This window comes from Macaca thibetana, chromosome 13, assembly GCF_024542745.1.
Source record: "Macaca thibetana thibetana isolate TM-01 chromosome 13, ASM2454274v1, whole genome shotgun sequence".
Classification (NCBI taxonomy): Eukaryota; Metazoa; Chordata; class Mammalia; order Primates; family Cercopithecidae; genus Macaca; species Macaca thibetana.
This window is the reverse complement of record NC_065590.1, coordinates 40,530,847-40,555,076: the sequence shown is the minus strand read 5'-3', so window position 1 is coordinate 40,555,076 and position 24,230 is coordinate 40,530,847. Positions and strand designations below refer to the sequence as shown.

At 42.0% G+C, this 24,230-nt stretch overlaps 1 protein-coding gene across 4 annotated transcripts in view; it reads left to right on the top strand.

Annotated features, from left to right (window-relative positions):
* Positions 1-1,020: 1,020 nt before the first annotated feature.
* The window catches only part of MEIS1 (Meis homeobox 1), a 138,099-nt gene continuing 114,889 nt past the window's right edge, over positions 1,021-24,230 (top strand). Inside the window, exons 1-6 of one of the 4 annotated variants that reach the window (XM_050754855.1) lie at positions 1,021-1,840; positions 3,733-3,959; positions 5,839-5,980; positions 6,576-6,626; positions 7,431-7,481; positions 8,912-9,058. In XM_050754855.1, the coding sequence (XP_050610812.1) occupies positions 1,829-1,840; positions 3,733-3,959; positions 5,839-5,980; positions 6,576-6,626; positions 7,431-7,481; positions 8,912-9,058 (630 nt within the window). In that variant the 5' untranslated portion in view covers positions 1,021-1,828. Of the gene's footprint in view, positions 1,841-3,732; positions 3,960-5,589; positions 5,664-5,838; positions 5,981-6,575; positions 6,627-7,430; positions 7,482-8,911; positions 9,059-24,230 lie in introns of those variants that run through there. The other 3 variants (XM_050754853.1, XM_050754856.1, XM_050754854.1) reach the window with 3 other exon arrangements.

Genomic DNA, 24,230 nt, shown 5'->3' with positions numbered 1-24,230 from the left:
CGGGAGAGGTCGAGGCTGGAGCCCCCTCCGCGCCTCTAAGACAAAGGCAGCGGTGGCTGCAGCCCGAGCCTAGCACTCCGGCAGCGTCGCGCCGCGCCGCGCCGCGCCGCGCCCTGGGCGCACGGCCGCCTCACCCCGAGCGGGTCGGAGAAAGAGCCTCCCTCCCAGCAGCTCCCCGGCCCCTGCTCCACCCGCGAGGTCTGGGCTGCTGCGAGGCCGAGCTGGGTTTCGCTTTCCGACGATCATAAATAGCTTGGTGTTTGTAAACAGGCGCTGGGGGCACATTCCCCGCGCTCAGCTCATTGTTCCCTCCCTTCCTCTCTACTTCGCGCTGGACGCCTAGGCTGAGGCTGGGAGCCGCCGGGGCTAGGAGGTGGAGGAGTCCAGACCCAAAGTGACAAAATGCTAGCATTTTCTTTTCCCCAGGCGGGCGTCCACCTCTAACAGCAAAGAAACCTCTAAGCTGGGTCTGCAGAAAGCCCGAGCCACCTCCACCCCACGTTCTCAGGACTCCTTAACAGAGGTTTTCCCAGCCCGGCATCTCCCTCCTCCTTCTGCTCCAAGCTCCCGGTTTGACTTTTCTCCTTGCAGTGTTTAGTTCTGAGAATTCAGTACTTTGCGCATCACCCCCTGCCCCGAAAAACACTGGCCGACCCCAGTAATTTCGAGGAAAGTCATGAAGTCCATGAGCGGAGCCCTGTGCAAAATAACTCCCGCTGCTGCCTGCCCGGCGTTGATTCCCAATTTATTTCAAGAGAGTCGGCTTTGGGGAGAGAGTCTGCAGGGGGAGGGAAAGAAAAGAATACTGAAAATAAAGCCGGCGGCCGCGGGCTACTGCCTGCGTTTGTGTGCGTGTGTCCTGGGTGTGTAGTGTTTGTGCCTGGGCGTGCGATTTAATGGAGCGCCTCTCTGCCTCTCCAGTGCGGCCAGAGCTCGCTTCGCGCACCCACCCCTGCCGAGGAGCCTACTTGCTGCAGCCCAATGCATTGTGTAAGACGCGACCTGTTATGGCCACCACTACTTCCGGGTTCTAGCATTCTGGTCGGAATCCACCTCTCCGCCTGTGCAACACACACTTTACACACGCACGGGGACTGCAAGCGGGCAGCATCGATCGTGGCTCCTTTAAGACAAACTCAGACAGACATTTTTTTAAACCCTCCTCCTCTAATCTCCCTCCAGTGCAGCACTTGCAAAGAGAGGGGGAGAGAGAGAGAGAGAGAGAGAGAGAAAGAAAGAGAGAGAAGAGAGAAACTGATTAGGAATTAGGACTGATTCAAGGGAAGCGAGCGCTAGGGCTTTGTGCATTTGAATATTAACATTTGAGGTGTTCTGACCAGAAGAAGACAGAGCGGATGATCATTCATTCACCACGTTGACAACCTCGCCTGTGATTGACAGCTGGAGTGGCAGAAAGCCATGAGATTTGGTAGTTGGGTCTGAGGGGCGCTCTTTTTTTTTTCTTTTTCTTTCTTTCTTTTTTTTTTTTAACTGATTTTTGGGGGAGAGAAGATCTGCTTTTTTTTTTTTTTTCTTTTTCTTTTTCTTTTTTTTTTTTTTTTTTTTTTTTTTTTTTTTTGCCCCCGCTGCTGTCTTGGAAACGGAGCGCTTTTATGCTCAGCGACTCGGGCGCTTTGCTTTAGGTCCCGTAGACCGAAGATCTGGGACCAGTAGCTCACGTTGCTGGAGACGTTAAGGGATTTTTCGTCGTGCTTTTTTTTTTTTTTTTTTTTTTTTTTCCGGGGGAGTTTGAATATTTGTTTCTTTTCACACTGGCCTTAAAGAGGATATATTAGAAGTTGAAGTAGGAAGGGAGCCAGAGAGGCCGATGGCGCAAAGGGTACGTATTAAAAAACAATTGTGGAACTCAAATGTGAGATTAAATTGAAACGTGGCCGAAAGACACTGCTAAAAAGTTTCCTTTTTTTCTCTCTCTCTTTTAAAAAATGAGGCTCCTAAAGCAGTGGCCTAAAGCGAGAGGATTTATTCAATGCATTTGTAGACTTATGTATGTTACTTGGAGTTGTTAATTAAAGGAATCAATTTATCTATAGATTCCTAACCAGCAGCTATATAAATAAAAATGCAAGCTCAAACAATTATCTTTTTTTTTTTTTTTTACTAGATACCTAATGCTGTAATTTGAACATTCAGAGATCAGAAGTTTAAAGTTATGTTTAAACTAAAATATGCAGCTGGAAACTTCTGATATGTTATTGATTATGCTCATCTTTAATATCACTAGAAGTATTTAGCTTTTTAAAGGAAATAACTGTCATAGTATAGCCAATTTTTTGGTCAGAAAACATTTATCTTTTTATAGTAATTTCAATTTGTATAGATTTGTATACAAGGCAATATTTTGCAAGTTTCTCTTAGATAAGCCCTGTACTAATTGAATACTAAGCACACAGTTACTCACTTTAAAAATGCAATACTAATTTCCCCATATTCCTTTTTCAATGGAAATGCAGTGAGAGTAAAGTGAGACAATGACAACCCAACTGAGGTAGTTTCTTAAAAGAAAGGGGGTCTACAAAAAGCCTTCCTTGCATAATTTGTGTCCTGGCCCTCAAAGCCCTGTTTGCAAAAGAAAGTTACTAGGCTGACACATTTTTCTTTACTCCCTTGGTTCAGGCAAATGTCAGCGTTCTTCCAAACTCTTTTCACACCTCTGGCTTTAAGGAGATGAAAGTGGCAATTCCTCCTTTCTTTGAAAATCATTTCACTCTCAGCGCCTCCAAATCTTGGGAAAATAACTTGCCTGGAATGAACCAATTAGAAAAGTCTAAATAGCTAAATTTCACACACAAAAAATAATGACAATCAATATGAAAGTAGTTTTTTGTTTTTTGTTTTTTTTTTGTTGTTTTTTTTTTTTTTTTTCTGGAAGAGGAAGATGGGAGGTTCTCTGTGCATTTGCTTTTGAATTTGCTTTAAACCTGGTGAGTAACATTTGCCTCCTTGACTTCTAGTCTGGAAAGAAAGTTCATAAGAGTAAACAAGAAAATAGAATATTAGCTGCTTCAACTATAGATTTTTCTTTAACTTTGGGGGTGGGGAATTGCCCAATTCTAAATTCAGCTCTAATGTTCAGGAAAAGCTACCCTTCTTTGAGTTTCACTTATAAGGGGTCAGTTAGTTTTGTATAATTAGCAGAGTTTGTCTTGGAAAGCAAAAGAAATGCAGTGTCTTGCAGGACTGGCTAACCTCACGCCGGCAGGGAAATAAAATGAGAAGCCTGTCTAAATTCACGTGCTTGGCGTAGCTGTTCCCATCATAACTTTTTTTTTTTTTTAATTCCCCCTGATGTGAAGGGGCTGTGAAACTAGGCGGGTTTGCTGCAGTGTCCTGGCACGTTTTATTATTGTGATTTTGAATTTCTTCCTCCAGAGACATGCCCGTTTCACCTTCCACCCTCCGGAGAATGCTCTTTCTCTCCTTTCTTCTTTCCTTCTTGCCAAAGGAGCCTGAATTTCTGAACTAGTTGATAGGGACACAAGTTAGGGCAAGATCATTCATCCCAGATGAGTCTCGCTGAGAATTCCATAATTTTTACTTAAAGCCTTAATTTTAAAATAAGAAAACTCAGCTTTAGAGATGAAAGGCCACCGAATTCCGGGTGGAAGGATCCAGCTGGACTGACCTTATATAAGCTCGGTGGTGCCTTGCCGTTCTCCCATTTGCCCGCCTGGCCTCCTGAACCTTCTTTTTCTCCTGTTTGTCATGCAGTACGACGATCTACCCCATTACGGGGGCATGGATGGAGTAGGCATCCCCTCCACGATGTATGGGGACCCGCATGCAGCCAGGTCCATGCAGCCGGTCCACCACCTGAACCACGGGCCTCCTCTGCACTCGCATCAGTACCCGCACACAGCTCACACCAACGCCATGGCCCCCAGCATGGGCTCCTCTGTCAATGACGCTTTAAAGAGAGATAAAGATGCCATTTATGGGTAGGTACAATGGGCAGCAGGTTAACTAGTTGAGACTCAATGCTTCCCTCTTTCCCTGTGCCCTTGGTAAGAGGAAAGTCAGAGTTCTCTGGATTGGAGCTACATCTTTGGTGACTTTTCATTCACATTGCATGGAGAATTTGGGGAGGTGACCTGCCATCCCCGAAGCCCTACATCTCCATACACACTCTGTGCACATTCAGTGCCCTGCTCCACCATGGCAGTGCCCGCAAGGGGGTCCCAGATCAGAAGAAGCTGGCTAAAGGGCCCTTGTCCCCTCTCACACTCCCTCAGAGGGCTGGAGTCCTTCCTCGCTCGATTTCGCCCGAGAGCGTTAGGGGTTTCTAAATGTAGGCGCCTTTGTGTTGGAACGAAACTTTTAGTTTAAGGGAAAATCTCTTTTAAGCCACTGATTGTTCTGACTTGCTAAGTTTACTCAGCAGCCTTATGCTGGCTCTGCCACTGCACAATAAAACCAAGGCAGGACAGTTGCAGGTCAAGCAAGGGGGAACATGTTTTGCATTTAGGGAGTTTGACCACTGAAGTCAAGGAGAGGAGCTTGCTCTGAATTGTTACACACATTAAGAAACTTCTAGATGTTTTAGCACTTTGTGCTCAAATGTGAAACCTGCAGGATTTAGAAATAAGTAAATTCGGGGCGCTCTTCCTCGGAGGTTGTTTTCTGGCCGCGGTTTACAATGCTTTCTCCTCCGCCATTCGATTAGACCCTGGACTAGTAGAATCCTTTGAAACTCACTTGTGCCTACTGTGTACCGATGAATTTGGGAACCTCGTTTTACTTTGCAGAAACTTTTATTTCTATTTATTTATTTTTAAAAAATCAGAACCCACTGACCCTCCGTGGCAAAAGAACATATATATACTCTTTTTGCTTTATTTTCTGATCCCTTGTGCGATGGGCTTGTTTAAATCCCACCGTTCTGTCCGCAGCGTTAACTACAAGTGGTTTAGGCTCTGGGACCGAACATTTGGGGAAGCTTTGTAAAGGACCCCAAACTGTTAAATTCCCAGCTGAGCAGTGAGAGCTAATAAAAGACTTGAGATACCTCCTTGAGCATTAGAAGAAGCTTTTCTTTTTTCCTTTCTTCTTCTTCTTCTTCTTTTTCTTTCTTTTTTATGGGCTGAGACAAGCGACATCTAGGCCCCTCGCAATACTAGCTGCTTTGCCACTTCGCAGAGACAAAATGAAAGGCTGTACCGCAGGAACATTTGAAGGAACTTTCTTTGGGGGGCGGTGGGGGCCGTCTGCGAAGGGAGGGGAGTGTGCGAGGAGCTGAGGAGGAGCCTCCCGGCTCTCCGAGGGTCTTGGGGTTGGGATCCCTAGGTGCAGCCCGTTGACAGTCGGCCCCACGGCCATGGACGTCCTTTCCCCAAGTTAGCTGAGCGCCTGCACAGAGATCCCCCGAGCCTGGGCTTCGCGCGGCCGCCTAGGAGGAACCCGCAGGAACCAGCCCTCCCCACCCCTCCGCCCGGCGCCTTTCTCCTCCACCAGATCCTGGATGTGCAGTGGAGGGGACGAGGGCTTGTCGGGTGGGAAACTTAATTCAAAATGGCTGCTGGAAACGCTTGGGTTTTATTCGTAGCAAATGTTGCCAATTTCTCCGGCCAGATACGCTAAACCGATCCTCAGATACCGTCCATGGCTCAGGGCCTCCGACTTCAGGGCTCCAGGAGGAAGGGGAGGTGAGCGGTCACCTGGGTCGCGGGGCGGGGGGGGGAGGAAAAGGAAAAAAGTAGATGACACAATCCGAGAGGGGGTCTGTTCCTCTTGCTCCTCCGGCTGTTTTTCTTGGGCACCTTTTTCCATTGACTGGGGACTAACCATTATGTTGTTTGTGACTGTTGTATTTTCTTGCAGACACCCCCTCTTCCCTCTCTTAGCACTGATTTTTGAGAAATGTGAATTAGCTACTTGTACCCCCCGCGAGCCAGGGGTGGCGGGCGGGGACGTCTGCTCGTCAGAGTCTTTCAATGAAGATATAGCCGTGTTCGCCAAACAGGTCAGCAAAATAAATGTTAAAAAGTAAAAGAAACAAAAGGAGAGCCCCCCCTTCCCCAACACACAAACGCGCGCGCGCGCGCGCGCGCGCACACACACACACACACACACACACACACACACACACACACACGGCACACTTTCAAAAGTAGCCAGCACATAGTCGGCCCTAAGCCATGAGTGTTACCTCCAACCTCAGATTTTCTTTCTGTCTGAGTGTCTGTTTGCAGATAACTTAAAATCACCCATCTGCATCCCCACTCACCCTCCAGAAAGCAAACGTGGAGAGCTCACTGCAGAATAAAATCTAGAACACCACGGTTGTAGCTGCTGTGGACTTGGCGGGCTGAGCAGCCTCCCTGAGAACCGTAGTTGCTAGTAGAAGTAAGACTGAGCTCTGGGCTTGTTTTCAGCTTAATTCACACTGAAATGTTTCTGCGCGGGACGAACTCGGTGTCACCGGGTCCCTCCCAGAGGGTTACATCCTGCCCCCAACAGGGTAATGAGGCAAGAAACTAGGAAGGCGACCAGATTTCAAATTTTTCTTTCTTTTTTCTCTCCCCTCCCTCTCCCCTCTCCTTCTCACTTGTATTTAGATTCGCGCAGAAAAACCTCTATTTTCTTCTAATCCAGAACTGGATAACTTGGTAAGAGCGGACCCCTATTCCCCCGCCCCCATCCCCCACCTCCCACCTCCAGCGCCCTCAGCTTTGCTTTGAGAGCCCTGAGATTTCTAGACCGGTCTTCCCGTGCCTGCAGGTTGGCTGCAAATGTTTCTGTCCACGGACAACTGGTCCGGGACAAGATCCCGGGGAAATAAATTCATCTCGAGAGGGGCCGGGCGAGCAGGCGCTGGGAAACGCGAGCTTTTGTTTTTTATGACAGCCGGGCTGCGCAGCTCTAATCAGCGCGGGGATTTATCTCCCGGCCTGTCAGCGTGTGTGCTTAAACTTTGCGGACTTCCCAGCCCTCTAAGTCCCATCACGAGGGCAGCCACCGGACCAGAGCCCCTAAATAACCAGTTTGCCTGAAAGGTGTAAGGAAGGCAGCAGAAACTTTGCAATGGGAAAAGCCACAGTTTGAGGGCCATTTGAAATATTTTTCTGTCCAGTCCTTCCAAGGACACATTTAGTCCAGTGTTTAGCCCTTTTGGGGTGGGGTGGGACCAGTGGCACTGAGAGTGGCACTGAGAAAGGGGAGAGCCATGGGGGAGGAGAGTGTTTATGAGCCCCACTTAGATGCTCTGTTGTTGTTTTAGCTATTTTTTTCTCCTTAAGAAATATAAACCTCTAGATGGTACCCAGTTGCTGCTATTAAGTTTTAGTGTTATTGCCATAAATCAAAATAACTCTATTTACTGGTGGGAGGGGGTGGGCTGGAGATGGTAGAGCTGTGACAGCCAGTTTTCTGCAAGCAGGAATGGGGTGCTTATTGTTTTTGTATCTTTGCAGATGATTCAAGCCATACAAGTATTAAGGTTTCATCTGTTGGAATTAGAGAAGGTAATTTTTCTAGCCTCTTTTCCTTTTACTTACCCCTTACCCCGAAGCACACAGAGGGGGAGGGTTCAGAATGGCTGAAGTTCAGCCTTCTGATATATTTGCATAAATGTCTTTCTTTCTGGTAATTAGTGTCAAGGCCAATCTTAGCGTCCATTTCTCTTCGCAGTTTAATTACAATTTCAGCCACTAAAACCGGGATCACAAACGCCCTAGCCTTGTGTTCATTCTTAATAACTTGCTGGCTTTGTGTAAATAGTTGCAATTCTATGCATCCCAGCTGATGTTTAGAATGCTGCTCTGAGGTGGTTTCACAGGTTAATACCTCTGTTGTCTCTTCTCATCCTCTTCCTCCTCTTCTTTGCTACCTCTGAGGGAGAAAAAAGTTTTGTTCAGTTGTTGTGAGTTTCTGGAAGACAGTCTTGAGGGCAGCGGCAGATCAGACACAGGGGAGAGGCAGAAGGGGAGAAGGAGGAGGAGCGGGAAGGAGTCTGGAGGAGGTGGTGGGGAGGCACATTAAACGTTTTGCAGAGACAAAGCAGAGTTGATAGTTGTGTCAATTTCTTGAATCTGTGAATCCTGCACACACCCCACTTTCACACTCAGGAAAGGGTGTGGGATAACATGATTTTGCTAGCTGTTCTATAAATCTCAGCAATAAAAACTTAATGCATTGTAATTCAAACTAACATTAAATTGCAAGCACACTGGGGTTTCTTGTGAATTTTTGCATGTCACTGATGCCTGGGGCCTGTAGGAAACCTCTGCACTTACACCTAAATATTTTGAGGCATTCCTTCTCCTTTTTGTAAAAAAAAAGAAAAATCAATTTGATATGTTTTTGTGGCTGTATGTTTTCTTATATCAGGAGTACTGGCAACTTGATTTCCTTCCATTTTTTTTTTTTTAAAGAAAGTGTTCTAAAATATGACCCTTAGAGATAAAAACCTTTATTACAAATATAATAAGGACTTGGGTTGTCAGGCATGTATTCTATGCCACCACAGTACAGGTTCTTTGGAGAATATATATGTGCATATATACACAGATATACATTTTTTCCTTAGACACATTGGAAAGGAATTTATGATAAAGTCACTGGATGAAATTAAATAGTTTACCTTAAATGTCACCTACGCAGGTCACCTCTCTAATGACCACAGCCCCAGGAGCAGATGAATTTAACACGGGTGTTGAATATGTTGTAGCCTGTGAATCATCTTGTCACTGTCAATTTTCTGGGATATCTCTATTTTGCAAGAAAAGAAAGTTATTCCTAATTCTGGATGCATCTGGGGGTCTCTGGAGGACAATTGCCCTGTGTTTCCCCTATTTGGAAGTTTGGATCTCACAAGGGGGGTGGATTGCACTTGTCAATGTCATTTATGCACTCCTGATTATATTCCCATTTTTTTATTTCTGTCATAATGTAGGTACACGAATTATGTGACAATTTCTGCCACCGGTATATTAGCTGTTTGAAAGGGAAAATGCCTATCGATTTGGTGATAGACGATAGAGAAGGAGGATCAAAATCAGACAGTGAAGATATAACAAGATCAGCAAATCTAACCGACCAGGTACGCGCTTTTCAATTTCAACATCCCTGGGAAAAAAAAAAAAATCTGTATGCATATTGCTTGCTGGGTCACTACCACCTCCTTTTATTATTTGCATATGATTAAGTCCCTTTTAGATACATTTCCATCGAAATGAAAATTTTTGAATAATGTGGCTATTATTGCTTCATTAAGGCTGGCTCTGGGATTCGACCTGGAGAGATGAGCTTGTAAAAGCTTTGCTAGCAAACTTGACCTGTTTCTTGTCGCTTTTAATTTTTGTCTTTATTTTATTTACCCTCTATAATAATGGGAGTGTTAACTGCCAGTGACCGCCTCTGATTGTAGGGGCTTTGTTCTGGAGCATTTTCCCCCCTTCTATCTTCAAGAAAAGAAAAGTGTAGGGTCTGCTTATTTCTTATTTTATTAGGAATAAATCCAAGATAGGTGGTCTAAGAGAGACAGCGAGGGTTTGAAATCTAGCAAATGCTGGCTATTTTCTCCCTGTCTGTACGGTTCATTAGCCTGTCTTGTCAGTTTTCCTCGGCCGAACGCTTCTAGACCTCACTGAACATTGCTTTGTGTGGTGTTCACTGCAAGCTCGCCCATTTTATTGTACTTAATAGAAAAAATAAGACCAGGCCGAGGTTATAAAAACAGATAAATATGGACTTTTCCCCTCCTTCTTTCCACTCATCCTCCAGCTGGTATGTGCTCTGGGCCCTCTGGGTTGGCAGCTTGTGGACATGTCAGCATCAGGGGAACCCCGGTGGCCCCCTGGGTAAGGAGGGTGGGGGAACTCGCACCGCCTTTGCTCTCAACTGAGGGTTGGCTTGCTGCGCTCCCTCCTCTCCTGTCCTCCCTCCAGGCCCTTCTTCCGATGCGTTACTAAGTAGGGACGACTTTTATTTGGAGTTGCTGAGGGGATTTCTCTCTCTGTGTCACCCCAACACCACTGTTTGCTCCCAGGGTGCCTTTCTCTCTCCTGTGGCTGTATCTCTGGATTGGTCCAAAGGAGTTGCAAAAATGCAATGAAAGTGAAAACGTGTGGAGTGAGTGAGATGAAACAGGGCTCAGAACGGTTCTGTTGCGAATTGTTGCAAGGCGTCTGGAGATTTGGGTAGCTGGCCTGCTCTGCACCCTCCCAACCTTCCCCCCTGTATAAGTGAAGGCCCAGAGTTGTTTCTCTTTCTGACTCGGCACGTGAGTCCAGACTTGGGGGAAGAGATCAGCCTGCCTTTGTTAAGCCAAAGGCCAGCTACTCTGCAAGCTCTGCCATGATCTCTGTTGGCCAGTGGCTGTCTTGTACAGTCCTTGTCGGAGTGCCTGACACCTGGTTCTTAGTGTCATCTTATGGTTTTCTTCTCTCAACATCATCCTCTTAAAATACATTCTCAGCTTGATTTTCTCTGGGCAACCCCCGCGACACAGGCTGAATTCCTCTTTTGCCCATGGGGAGCGGGAAACAGGCAGAGCAGAGATTTAAAAGTGCCAATGTGCCGGGTCCGCACTGTGATCTGGAGAGTTGGAAACTTTCGGCAGTGTAGACGAGTGCACAGAACACGCAGCGTGCGCAATCCCCGTGCGGCCCCACAGAGGTGGGAAAACTGCAGGCGGCTCCCAGCCTTGGCCCCCGCGGGCTGCCCGGGCCTCAAGTCTGGTTCAACCCGCCAGCCTTCGCCCGGGAGCTGTTGAGTGCAGATTCTGCTGAGGAACCCTCGAGTAGCTGCTGTGGAATAAAAATTGCAATCCAACAAGCCTAACTAGAAAATGGGATTCTAAAAGCTCCGGAGTGCTGGGTACATAAAGCTATTTGAGCAAATTACAAGAATCGCTTAGGGGCATGAATGAAATCAACACTTTAATTGCCTCCAAAATGAAGATTTATACCCCATTTTCTCAAGGAATCATTATTTTATTAAAGTCAAAGATAAAAGAACAAAGTTATGGGGATTTTTTGGAGGGGGAGAGAATACAAAAATTAATGTATTATCATGGATCTCCCCCCTTCTCCTTACCTAAACTTTTGTTACCCAATTCCCTTAACTTAAGATATGCAAAGATTGGTATGCAACTGTATTGGATAAAAATTCGCATTTTATTCTCTTCTACCTCTAAAACGAGAATCTGATTTCTGGTCCCCGCTGGTTAAGAGTGGGCTTCGACGCTTTGGCTGAGCTTGTGGCGCTGTTGGCCTTTGCGCGTGGGCTTGCTTGTGTGGCCCCCTGGGGCTCACCCAGGTTTCAGCTGGTCGGAGGACAGCAAACTCAAGGTCAGGTTTGGAGAGGGGAGCGCAAAGCGCTGGGCGCATGTGGTACAGTGCCACGGACGCCTGTGGGCTCCACTGCCCTGGGGAGCTGAGGCGCGACGAGTGAAGCACCAGGACGCCTGGTGGGCGCCAGTTCTCCGGACTGGAGCCTGCTGGCCTGTCCCTCCGGGCCGCTGAAACCCTAGTGCGGCGTCCTGGGGGCCAGGCAGGAAGGATGGCCTCTCCACCTGTCTGCGAATGCAGCCCAGCCAGTTTGAGCCTCCGCAGAGGGTGCGCTCCGGGACTGTGCTGTGAGAACGCTGGGCCTTGTTAGCTCATTAACCCCTCTGTCTCTAGGGCCCGTTGGCGGCACGATTTATTTTATTTTACTTTTTTTCCTCGGAGGGCGCGAAGACTGCCACCAGCGCGGGGACCTGGGATCAACGACTTTGATACTAGGCGGTATCTCGGAGGGCTAAGTCGGCGGAAATCCACTTGGCCTTGTAGCGCTAGTTCAGTCCTTTTCCTTCCTTCCTTCCTTCCTTCCTTCCTTCCTTCCTTCCTTCCTTCCTTCCTTCCTTCCTCCCTCCCTCCCTCCCTCCCTCCCTCCCTCCCTCCCTCCTCCTCCCCTCCCTCCCTTCCTCCCTTCCTCCCTTCCTCCCTTCCTCTTTCTTTCTTGCTCTCTCGCTCTCTCGCTCTTTTTTCTTTCTTTTCTTTCTTCTCTCTTTCCTATTTATTTATTTTTAAAATAGGATTAAGACACCAGTAGAAACTGTAATCCCGTTCTTCCCCACACTCAGGTTCCTTCCCCCACCCCCAATCTTGGGGCTGCCTGGAGGTCCCTGCCAGAGAGAGTTACCTTGGCGGGCGCGAGCCTCCTGGGCGCCCTCTCCTGACCGCCGCGGTCTAGGCTCGGCTTGGATGTTCCGGGCTCCCCGAGGCTGGGGGAAGCGAGGGGCGCCAGGGGCTTCCCGGCCTCAGCGTGGGGCGAGGTCCCGGCTGCGACCCCGGAGCAGAGGGAGAGGGGGGCCATGGTGCTAGGCATCGAGGCGAGGGTTGAACCTGCTTGATTTCAGAGAACGATGCGGGTTCGACCGGAGGCGGGGCGCGTGTTCTAGGGGCCCTTGGGTGGATTTGGGGGCGCCAAGAGGGGTTAGGCGGGGAGAGGCCTGGCCACCCAGTTGCTAGACTTTAGGCCGCGCTCCAGGAAGGAGCAGTCGACTTCCTAGGCCGCTTCTGTTGCGCGCCACTTCTTGAATCTAAGCATTTTCCACTCCAAGAACGCGTTGGGAGAGAGGGGAGAGCGGAGCAGAGTCTCTGGGCCCCCAGGGCAGCCTCCCGGGGTGGCCACGCCTGCCGGTAGCGAGCCGAGATTAGCTAGGTCTGTGCTTCGGCCTCAGCGGTGGCCCTGGCTCTTCCCACAAGCAGCAGGAGGCAGAGAAATGGTCCCTTTGGATTACAGTTTTTATTCAACAGCAGCTCTCCGGGGGGTCCTCGTCTGAATCTGCATTTAGCAGCTCCTGGGCGAAGGCTGTCGGGCTGCCCAGGGCGCCCTGTTGCATGTTAATCCAGATATGTCTCTGACGTCTGGGGAGAAGTAATATGGCTTGCAGATATGGAACCAGAGAACCACGCTCGCCAGGCAGGTTAAATGCCAAGTGCTGCCGAGCTCCCGGGGGACGGCCGCCAGGGCTGTGCAGCCCAGACTGGAGAGCGCAGGGCCGCCAGGCCTCTGGGATCTGGGGCGGCCGGGTCCAGTGCGCTTTGGTTCCCAAGTGGGCTTAGGAACTCTGATGGCGATTGTTTTATTTCAAAAGTTCACAATGTTGTTTCTGAAGCAGAGTTTGGCTTAAAATCCTTTGAACTGAGGTGGAACTTGACAGAAAACGCCCCCCTCCGAAGAAGCGGGGGAGATTTTTGCAAGGGAGATTTAAGCTTTCCCTTTAGGGGAGGTGTCACAGTCAGGGATGGGGCTGGGAGGGCAAGAAGCAACCTAATGTCCTGCATGGATTGGATCTGCTGCTTTAGAGGCAAATAGATAGGGCCAGCGAATATTTACTAATACTAGAAATGTCTGCAATTCCTTGTCATCCAATAAGAAAAGTGTACACAAACAGTGGGAGGCAGAAAAATGGTCCCTTTGTCAGGTAGTTTGTTTTTAAATGCTTCCATTTGGATACATCTTATTTAAATTGTAAATGCTTCGTAGCTTCCCACTTAATGCCTTAATCCTGAAACCTCTCAGTCCACAGGACTTGCAAATGATAAAGTCTTAGCATCACCTAACTTTACATTTGATTGTGTTGTGGGTCATGTGACATAGTCTTAATTCCTTTTAAAATATATGTCAAAGGGAAATTATGGCAAGATTCTCTTTAATGATTAAATAATAAGGTGTTGACTGCTTGTCACTACACTGGCTAATTGGGATGTTCATTCTAGGCCCTTTATTACGTAGCACCCTTTGAATTAAAAGTTAGTTGTTTACCGGGTATATTTTTATTGTTACTTTCTGGTTGGCTTTTAGTGTGTATTTATGTGTGAGTTTCAGAGTAGGGATGTATTGATTCTTAATAGGGACACTTTTAAAACATTCTAGAAAAAACAAGGGGAAAAATACAGCATGTATGCAGATAGGTTGAGATCAATTACATTGGTAAATGTCTCTACGTCTAAACGCTAATACTACAAAAATATCCTTTGCATAGCTTCTCTCCCTCTCTGTCTCTCTCTCTTTCAATCTCTCTCTCAGTGGAAGTCCCCAGTGCAAGTTGCATGAATAATGGAAAGCAATGATACTAATGCTACTTTGTACAAAGTAAAACCTCATAACAGTAACTATTGTTCAGTGATTTAACTAGCTCCATGGCAGTAGGTCATTCAAATAGCAATTCTTCTCCTACCAGAATGACTCCATTGCTCACCATTCTGAAATATATAGAGTAGTTGTTTTATATAGCTATTGGTCCTAACTTAAAGACTTGTATTAGAAAACATGGAGAATCTTAAATAATAGAGGAAGAAGAGAAGGAAGAAAAAAGGATTAAAATGTGGGCTGGGCTTTCAAAAAAGTAACTGAAATACCATGCTAGAATTGTCCAACTTTGAAAATATATAAATTGTAAATCATTATGTTTTCAAACACTCATATGTTTGAATTTTTAAATGTTTGTCTTAGTCCCAAAAGATTTAAAACACAGCTGTGGCTGGGTGACAAGAAAAAAAAAAAAAACCCAGTAAAATTCTATACTCTTAAAAAACAAAGACTATTTGTGCTCCCATAGTATAAACTTACGTTTATTAAGGCCAAGTAGATAGACTAAAGTATTACCATGGGGCCTACTGTCCTAAAACTAGCTTACCTTCCCTAGCTTACCTCACAGGTGGAGTTGGAATGAAGAATGAAGAATGCATAACAAATTATACTAAGACACTTGCCATAAATGAAAATACTGTCAACATGAATTTAAATGAAGTATTCTCGTATTGGTAATGTTATGCTTTCCATTGCAACAACAATATTTTCTTATGAAACATAAATATGTCAAACAAATGGGAAATGCTAAAGTTTTAATAAATGATCATTTAATCATCAAACACAACCCAAGCATGTACACAAAAACTTTTAAAGGAAAGTCGGCATACAGCCAAATTCCTATAGGGACTAGCAGGGAAATGATCAAAAAATGAACATGAAATAAGGCTTCCTGTAAGAAGGTCTATAATTCAAAATTATTTGACTCCACTGTCAGGGAAATAGTTGAAGGATAGTAAACTGATACAGTTCTCAGTCATTTTTGTTACACAGTCTTAAATGTTTGCAACGGTAGCATTTTACATGGCCTTTTGTGGATTATGATGTCTGTCATATTTGAATCAAAGTAGTACTTTATGACATAATCGAAACAAAATTATTTGCCATTTCTCCTGAGTGCAAAAAAATTTAATATTTAAGAATTAAATAAAAATTATGGGAAAGTATTCTTTTACAAATAAAGAAATGAAAATAGAAACATGTGACACAGTTTATCTGACAGTTGTACAGATGTTATTATAGATTTAAAGATTTTCCAAATCCCAAGTAAAACAACACTGCTCTAAATCCTGTTGGACTTGCTCTTCTTACTAAGCAGGAAATATCAGAATGTAATAACTGTATAAAAAGTTCTGGTCTAAAACATATGAAATACAGTCTCCCAATTTAAGTTTTAATCATAATTACAAATTTTGATTTTTGTCATCCTGTAAAATTTTGAATATTTTGCTGTCTTTAACATATGCAAATAAACCATGGGTGTCTAAAATCAATTTTGAGAAGTTCAAGCAAATGAGTGTGTCGATGTAGTGTAAAAGATAAAAGAACATCTTCACTGTATCTTTAATTTAACATACCATGATTTCAGGATTATAGGAATTCAGAGAAGCCTTTTGGAATCTTAAACAGACTCTCCAGGAAGTATACCTACATTGGCCAATTGCTGGAATCCCTACACTTATAAATTGGACATTTGAATAAATGGTATAAAGGATACTATGTGAAATAAGTGAGAATATATTCATTTAAATATTTGTCACTAGAATCCAATTTTGATCAATTTAATGCATTCAAGCGCACAGAATTAAAGCAATTGGCAACCTTTTACTACACTTTCTTCAAACACTCTTTTGCCAAATAGCATTTCTTAATCTAGAAAGTATGTTCTTGTTAAAGGAAAATACAAGAGTGCAAATATTTTTAAATTATTTTATATTCTTGACTTCTTGGTTCAGAGTTTCTAAAACTGACTAAAATATACTATCAAGGGTTGATTCTCTGATGGAAAAATGCTCATCTGTACACATATTGAACTATACACCTGTTGTTTATTGGTGTCATGAGTACATACAATCAAATAAATACAAGCTGTATAGCTGTATATCAATACAATTGAAGTTTATAATGAAATTGACACAAATTATATAGCTATATCTGTTTTAAGATATAAAGTAACCATATTATGGTTTTTCCATGACATATGGACCTATTTATATGGCATACACTAATGGAGGACAAATACGTTGAGAAAAGAAGTTTTACCTTATTTGTAATTCTCAAAAATATGTTTCTACAATGGATTCTTTCCTTGTACTTCATAACTCCATTTACAATTAATATAATTTATACTCATGAAGTAAAGAACCTTGAGAGCATAATGTTATGGTTCTTTAAAAAACTCAAATAAAATCCTGGCATGCACCTATAGTCTCAGCTAATCCAGAGGCTGAGGCAGGAGAATCACTTGAGCTGAGGAGTTGCCGGCTTGGGCAATATAACAAGATGCTGTCTCAAAAACAAGACCAAAAAATCCTTAAATGAAATAATATTATTCAAAAAAAAATAAAATGCCTATTATTATCGATAAGTTTACTAAGTGAAACTTTAAAAATGACGACAATCTTATGAGTTTAACAAACGTTAGCAACTGTTATAGTTGTGCTGCTTCTTTTACATTTTAACCTAATACAAAGTCTTACATTTTACAATGGACTTAAATATATATTACTTTAACTCATTTAGAAGATATCAGTAAATAATATTTTGAGTGATATTAGAATTACTCTAATATCAATATATGACAACATTCTATTATCAATACCTGACCACATAAGCTAGCTTAGAATGAATCGTTGCTTGTGAATTTCCATTTCTATAGATTTTTCCTTACACTTTATAATATGGTAGCATGTTTATTATCCATTAGCTTTAAATTTCTGGGTTGTTGGCTATTATTTAGCAAGATCGAACTATATGTAGCTCTTTCTTTTTCTGATCACTTTTTTTCCACCCTTTGGAAACCTTCTATGCCTGAGATTTGAACTTGGGCTAGTTTGGTAGGTCTCATTTTCCTACTGGAGTGCCTTGTGGGTTATTACCCATATGTGGGTTTATTTTCGTGAGAAAATGAAGAATGTTACTCACTTCAAAACAGGAATGAATAGAGGCCAAAGTCATCAAATATTCCCAACCTGTGCTTTACAATTAAGTGAAAAACTGAAAACTGTTATTTTTATTTGTCTTCCCTAGAGCTGTGAACACTTGGTGTAAAGATTAATATCAGCCCCTTTGGTTCTTCCTCTAAAAGCCTAAATGTTTATTTTCAGCAACTGTATTCTTAACTGATTGTCCATATTTGGTCCCAGACCTCCATGATTTGCATTTTATTCTGAATTTGCATTCATATTACGTCCCATAGAAACTCTTTAAAGTGAAGTGTGTTTATGACTATTATGAAACTCTGGAAAATGAAGTTTATAATGAAATTGACACAGCTGTCAAAAGGACAATGAAGAGAGCAATTTGACTGTAAACCCAGAGTTTCCTTATTCCATCTCAACTTGTAAAAGGCTTATGTCTCTTCTTTTAAAAATATTAGAAGCTGAATGAATAAGAATTTCTTTGACAATAAACCTCCTCTTAATGTCTCCATAACTATTTGGATGTGTTCTTGAATATTAACTTAATTTGATAGACAAGCTATAATTAACTGTGACCTGTAGTGTTTTCTGTTATTCAGAGATTATTCCTTAGCAATTTGAAAACTTAATTTCAAACTAAATGGTGTACAATGGCTGAAATTCTAAAGGCATGCTTACGCTATTTACATGAAGTGGAGTGTTTGTCTACAGAGCTTCAAAATGGAGATACTTTAGAGAGGTGGAGGAATACTTTTTACATACAACGTCCTGGCGAACTAGCTAGCGCAGGTGGGCTCTTTTTGGATATTTTTCAATATATAGCCTTCCTATATATTTGCTGCATATTAAAATTTTTCTTCCTGAAGGAAAAAAAAGCTCTGTGTTTCATAGAGAAATTCATATATGACATTTTAAACCTACACATTTCATTGATCATAAAATCCAGCCAACACATATATAGAAAATTTAAAATAACAGCAAATAGGTAAGGCGCTATTTGCTATTATGCTTCAATCAGAACAGAAACTTTAGCGGTATAATTAGGCATTGTGGGTTTAGTTGCAACATTTACTTGAAAGTTCCCACCAGATCTGAAGTTGTTTTAAAATCCACGCTTGAGAATATTTTAGTGTAAACAATTTGTGATAAATCACCATTGAACATTACTTTCATTTAAAATTGTTCCTTCCTAAGAGATGCAGTGTCATGAGAAACCACCCTGCCCTTCACTCTTGAACATATAAATTTATTATTTATTTACATTCTATCATATACATTATTTGTGGGAATTTTACTATAACTCTACAGAGCATATGGAATTCATCTTCATGAGATAAGGGTGGCTTCTCTGCCAATGTGGTATAACCCCAAGTAGATAATAAGGATTACCCTCAGACTGCAGATAAATATTATCTCTTATAGAGTCATTACATGTTTATATTTTATATCTCCAGATGCAAATGTAGTTTGCCATTTTCATTTTAATTGTCATAGTTTTCTTGGCTCTAGCTTCTAACAAAGAGAAACAGGAATTTTACATTTTGAATTGAAATTGATGATAAATTAATATGTTCAAGAAAAAGAAAGATATTCAGTTGTAGAATTATTTAACCCCCTTCCTTTCTTTCAGTCTGCTTTCCCTGTCCTTAATGTGTTCCAAAATTTTCTGAAGAATGTTGTTCATAAAGTTTATAGCACTATTTGTGTATTTGGTGGCTTGGCCTATTGTTTCATTATATTTTGGGATTTTAAAAGCTGTGTTTAATAACAAAATAAGCAAGAAAAACATCTGAGTGATTATGTCCTGTACTTCTTTGCACAAAATAACAGAGAGATGTAGAATATGCTTGTTCGGTGCATATCAAGTGTATTGCTGGTGTTCAATTATTTTTATTCTAATAATTATTCAAAGGCAGTAACAATCTGCATTTAAGTGAGTATAAACATTTTTATTCTGGAATTTGGAATTTGCAGCAACTCAATTTTATTTTCCAAATTACCCTGCCATTTCAATTAGGTGCATTGTTCTTCACTCTACTGTTGCGACATTCTAAAGGTTTGCTTGCCATCCTAATAGTGAATTGTCTGAGTGTTTAATATTTATTGAGGGCATGTAAAGAACATGCCAATAGAAAAATAGGAGAACAAAACATTGACAAATCAATTATGGGGCTTTTCTTTACTCGTAGTATACTTTCAATATTCCAAATACTCTGTAACTGTTAAATAGTATGAATAGTCTCTAGAATAATAGCCTTGGGTGTGGCTGAAGAATGGCATTCTGATTAATTAGAATTCCTTAAAAAGTGCACAGTGCAACTCAGCATCCTACTTCTGGAATTCACAGTTGCTTTGGCTGATCTCTTAGTTAAGTATCTTGAAATATAGAAAACTTGACCATTGTAGGAACCAGAAACTCAAATTAAATCTCAAGATGCTTTGAGAAAGGCCTCACTGATGATTTTACCCAAGTTAAATAATGAAGGAAGGGAATAATCTTTTCCCAACCTCCAAATTTAACATTGTCAGTGGACTTAAAGATTCTTGAGGAATGAGAGACACTTAAAACACAAAATGTTGTAAAAAGTATAAAAAATCAGAAGTGCTTCTAAAGAAACCATAGGGAAATTAGAAAATACCCTATTACTAATTATCAGTGGAAATCAGTGGTAAATATAAATTTCTATGGTTCTTTTATTCAAAGTATAATGCTATGAGGTAGAATAAAACAAGGCTATATCTTGGCTGAATTTTTTTTTTTTGTTCTTATGTCTCAATTGTGTGTTCTCTGGCTTGAGAGTTTAGAATTAGAAAAGAGAAAACTTCAGAAACACTTGAGAATAAGCAGTTAATTGTACTGCTTGTCATTTTCAGTTACACACCCTTTCAGGAAGGCGGTGTTCTAATGAACTACGTACAGTTTAGAGCCAGAGCACTCATATTTGAATCTAGACTTTGCTGTGAGAGGGCAAGTCACTGCACCTTGAGGGGACTTAGTTTAATAATCTGTAAAATGGGGATAGTAACAGTACCCACTTTAGTGAGTTACTGTAAGAACTAAATAAAAATGCATCTAAAACATTTAGAGTAGTAAATCCCCAATCCAATAAGCACTTCATTACATAATATTTTATCTTCTCGATTGTATTCTGCCCAACCTTCAGTAACAGGAATTGGGTTTATGGAGGAAGGATTGGGTGCTGGTTGATGGGGATGTTGTTTTATAGAGTGTTTTGTAATCATAGAGTTTAAGAAAAATATCTTAATTCTTACTATAAGGGGTCATTTTTATTCTGATTTCAGCGTAGTGTAAAAGGAGACTGAACTCAGCTATTTTGCTGAGATAGTATGGTGAATCACTGCAGACTCACTCCTAGGGTAAAATTCAAATAACAGTTATGTAAGGACTTTGGGCTAAGTACTTTCCCCCCACATTTCTGAATACAAATACTTCATGCTGAGGTCTGGTTGCTTTCAGGATATTATTATCTGCTTTTACTCATTATACAATGTTTTCTGCATTATTGGATTTTAAATTTTTATTTTTTTTAATTTTTTTTTTTTTTTTGCGAGGAGCCTTGCCTAGAAAGTTTGTGGTTTAAAGTTGTTTTATATAAAACACTTTTAAGTTTATTTTATCTTAATTTGTTTGCAGAACAAGGAGCACTGATACTAAGTTACGAATGTAAAATAAAACACTGGGAAGCAAACAATCTTATAAAGAGGATTTTATAACATCAGGTATACTGGCATGTAATTTACTGATTCTTCTCCCACTGCTAAGTAGAAATAATAGAAAATGATCAAAGTTCAGCAGAAAACTCTCAAAAGATAAATGGATAATACGGTTTGAAGTATTTAGGTATACTTATTTGCAAATATAGTGGTGTCAGTGGATTAGGGGTTTTTTTTTTTTCAGTCAAACATTTATTTAACTCTATGAACTACAATTTATAGGTATGATTTTTTTTTTTTTTTTTTTGAGATGGAGTTTCACTCTTGTCTCCCAGGCTGGAGTGCAGTGGTACAATCTTGGCTCACTGCAACCTCCGCCTCCCAGGTTCAAGCAAATCTCCTGCCTCAGCCTCCCGTGTAGCTAGGATTACAGGTGCCTGCCACTACATCCAGCTAATTTTTTTTTTTTTTTTTTTTTTTTTTTTTTTTTTTTTAGTAGAGACGGGGTTTCACCATGTTAGCCAGGATGGTCTCAAACTCCTGACCTCAGGTTATCTGCCTGCCTCAGCTCCCAAAGTGCTGGGATTACAGGTGTGAGCCACCGCGCCCAGCTGTAGGTATGATTTCAAAAGTAGAAGCACTTAGGGTCATTAAAGTCAGTAAATATAAGAATTTAGTTTTATTAATAGCATGCCAGTTATTATACAATGGCATAGAAAAAGAAAAGGTTATTAAAACATAAATAAATAATTTTTCTAAGATTTTAGCGTATTGAGGCTTTATCTTCTCTCTTCTTAAGATTTTTCTCTACAATAAACTGCTAAGTAGAATTTGAACATTCAGGGCACTTGAATAATTTCTATTACTTGCCAGTTTTGAGACTTTGGTAAAACCGATTGTCATTTCTTGTCAATTGCCCTTTGGTTGTAATTATTCCCTTTCTTTGCAATTTATCTGAATGTACCACATGTAGAAATCTATATTATCTTCTTAGACCACAGTAGGGTCACCATGGGATGATGTTAGCATTGATTGTCAAAGTTAAAGAATTGGGCAAAAAGTATCAGTGCTGTCTTGATTTCATCAGGAAAGCCTTTGGAATATTCTGAGTGTTGTTTTACATCTGTAGACCTTTGCTTAGCCTAGTTGATTCACTTATAATTTATTGGGTAAATTAATTCAACTGTGCAGATCAATAAATTCCTGAAAATGTTAGAGTGGAGACCCAGAAGACACGAGGTTGTTGTAAACTATGGTTTTAAGCAGCATTGGGAGAGTGTTCTGTGGTATTCAATCCTGGCTTCCTAAGGTCCTCACCCTCACTGCCTGCCACAGCAGCCTAGCACCTGAGTATTGAGAGGAGAGTGAAGCATGCTGATTACAGGACAATGAGCAAAATCTTTAAGGGATAGCAGGTTTTAAACGTATATCTTCTCAAGCCTGTAATCCCAGCACTTTGGGAGGCCGAGACGGGCGGATCACTAGGTCAGGAGATCGAGACCATCCTGGCTAACACGGTGAAACCCTGTCTCTACTAAAAATTACAAAAAAATAGCCGGGCGAGGTGGCGGGTGCCTGTAGTTCCAGCTACTCGGGAGAGGCTGAGGCAGGAGAATGGCGTAAACCCGGGAGGCGGAGCTTGCAGTGAGCTGAGATCCGGCCACTGCACTCCAGCCTGGGCGACAGAGTGAGACTCCATCTCAAAAAAAAAAAAAAAAAAAAAAAAAAAAAAATATATATATATATATATATACACACACACACACACACACACGAGATATATATATAAAAGATATATATATATCTTACAGCCAGGTTGCTTTAAATTCCATTACAACGTAATTAAAAAACCATTAGATTCATTTTTTAACGTTCTTTTGCCTTATGCCTTACGTACATGATAGGTGTGTGTTGCGGTGTGTGTGTGAACCCATGTGCACACTCATGTCTGAACCCAGGCTTTAGTGATTTCTGAAGCTTGAACAATCACCTGGTAGAAAACTTTTCATTTAAAGATGAAATTACTCCTTGGAGAATTTTCACCAAAGGCAAGAAAGCACAAAAATTCTTTTCCTCCTCTCTACATGCCTCATTACACAGAGATAGAGGATTCAATGTTTGAAAAATTATCATTTTTGTAGGTTTTATTTGTGGTACGTGAGAACTGGGAAATATGGAACTCTATTTAATAGATGCTATGTCTACCTATGCAAACTACCCACAGCTACTATCCTATGATTTTATACACACACACACACACACACACACACACACACGTTTATTTGCAAGCAATTCACGAGAGTTGCTTAGCCGCTAAGGTCTTAGAAATCTGCCTCATTTGACGCTCAAGTGTACACATTTATGCTGTGTGTAAAGATTACTGGCTGGCACTAATGTAGTGAGTGCAAGACATAAGAGATGATTAGATAACCAAGATGCATTTCTAGATTAAAAGTTCACAATGGCAAATATGACAGGGCTGGAACTGCGAGAAGAGGCAGTGTGGTGTGTTAGTGAAAGCCACACATTCTGAAGAGGGATGTTGGATTTCCATTGTCTTACCGCTAATTTACCATCTGCCCTGAGTCACCAGAATTCAGGCCTTCAGGCCTCTATTAAGTGGAGTCATAAGCACATTTTATCACAGCATTAAAAAAGGGCTCAACAAGAACCCTGGCATGCCTTACAGACTTGGCAAAGGTAAGCGAGTGAGGGAGGGGGCAGAGAAGGAAATGAGCAAAAAGGGAGTTGGAGAAAGTGGATAAAGTGTGTGAGGGAGGTAACCTTTTAAAAAGTTGGCCTCTCTGCCAAAGGTGAGTGTGGGCCTCCATCAGGGAGGTGCCTCGGGCACCTACCACTCTTTTCCCAGAACCGACAATTGCCTCTGCATTTTATCCACTTTCAGCAGGGCATAGTGTGGACTTAGAAAAGCTTTCTCTAAAGCACGCTATTTCACATCCATATCGTTCCTCACAACACTTTAATGTGGCCCCTGAATCCACAGTATGTGTGCACAGTGAAATACTCATTTGTGAATGTTTATGGCATTTCAAAACATCTAAATGCTCAAAAGGTAAAAGCAGTTTTTCTGTGTGAGGAAAAAAAGAAGGCAAAACAAAACATACTGCCTAAACTTGTTGTGGTTAAATGAATTTTGCTTAGTGATTTCTAGGGATTTTTTTTTTTTTAAAGAAATCCACGTAACTTTTTTTCCAGAATTACCTGAAATTGAAGTTGAGTAGATATAGCCCCAAGGAAGTATGTTTTGAGAGGAGCAGGCTGTACCTAGGGCTCTAGCAAATTATAGGTGCTCAG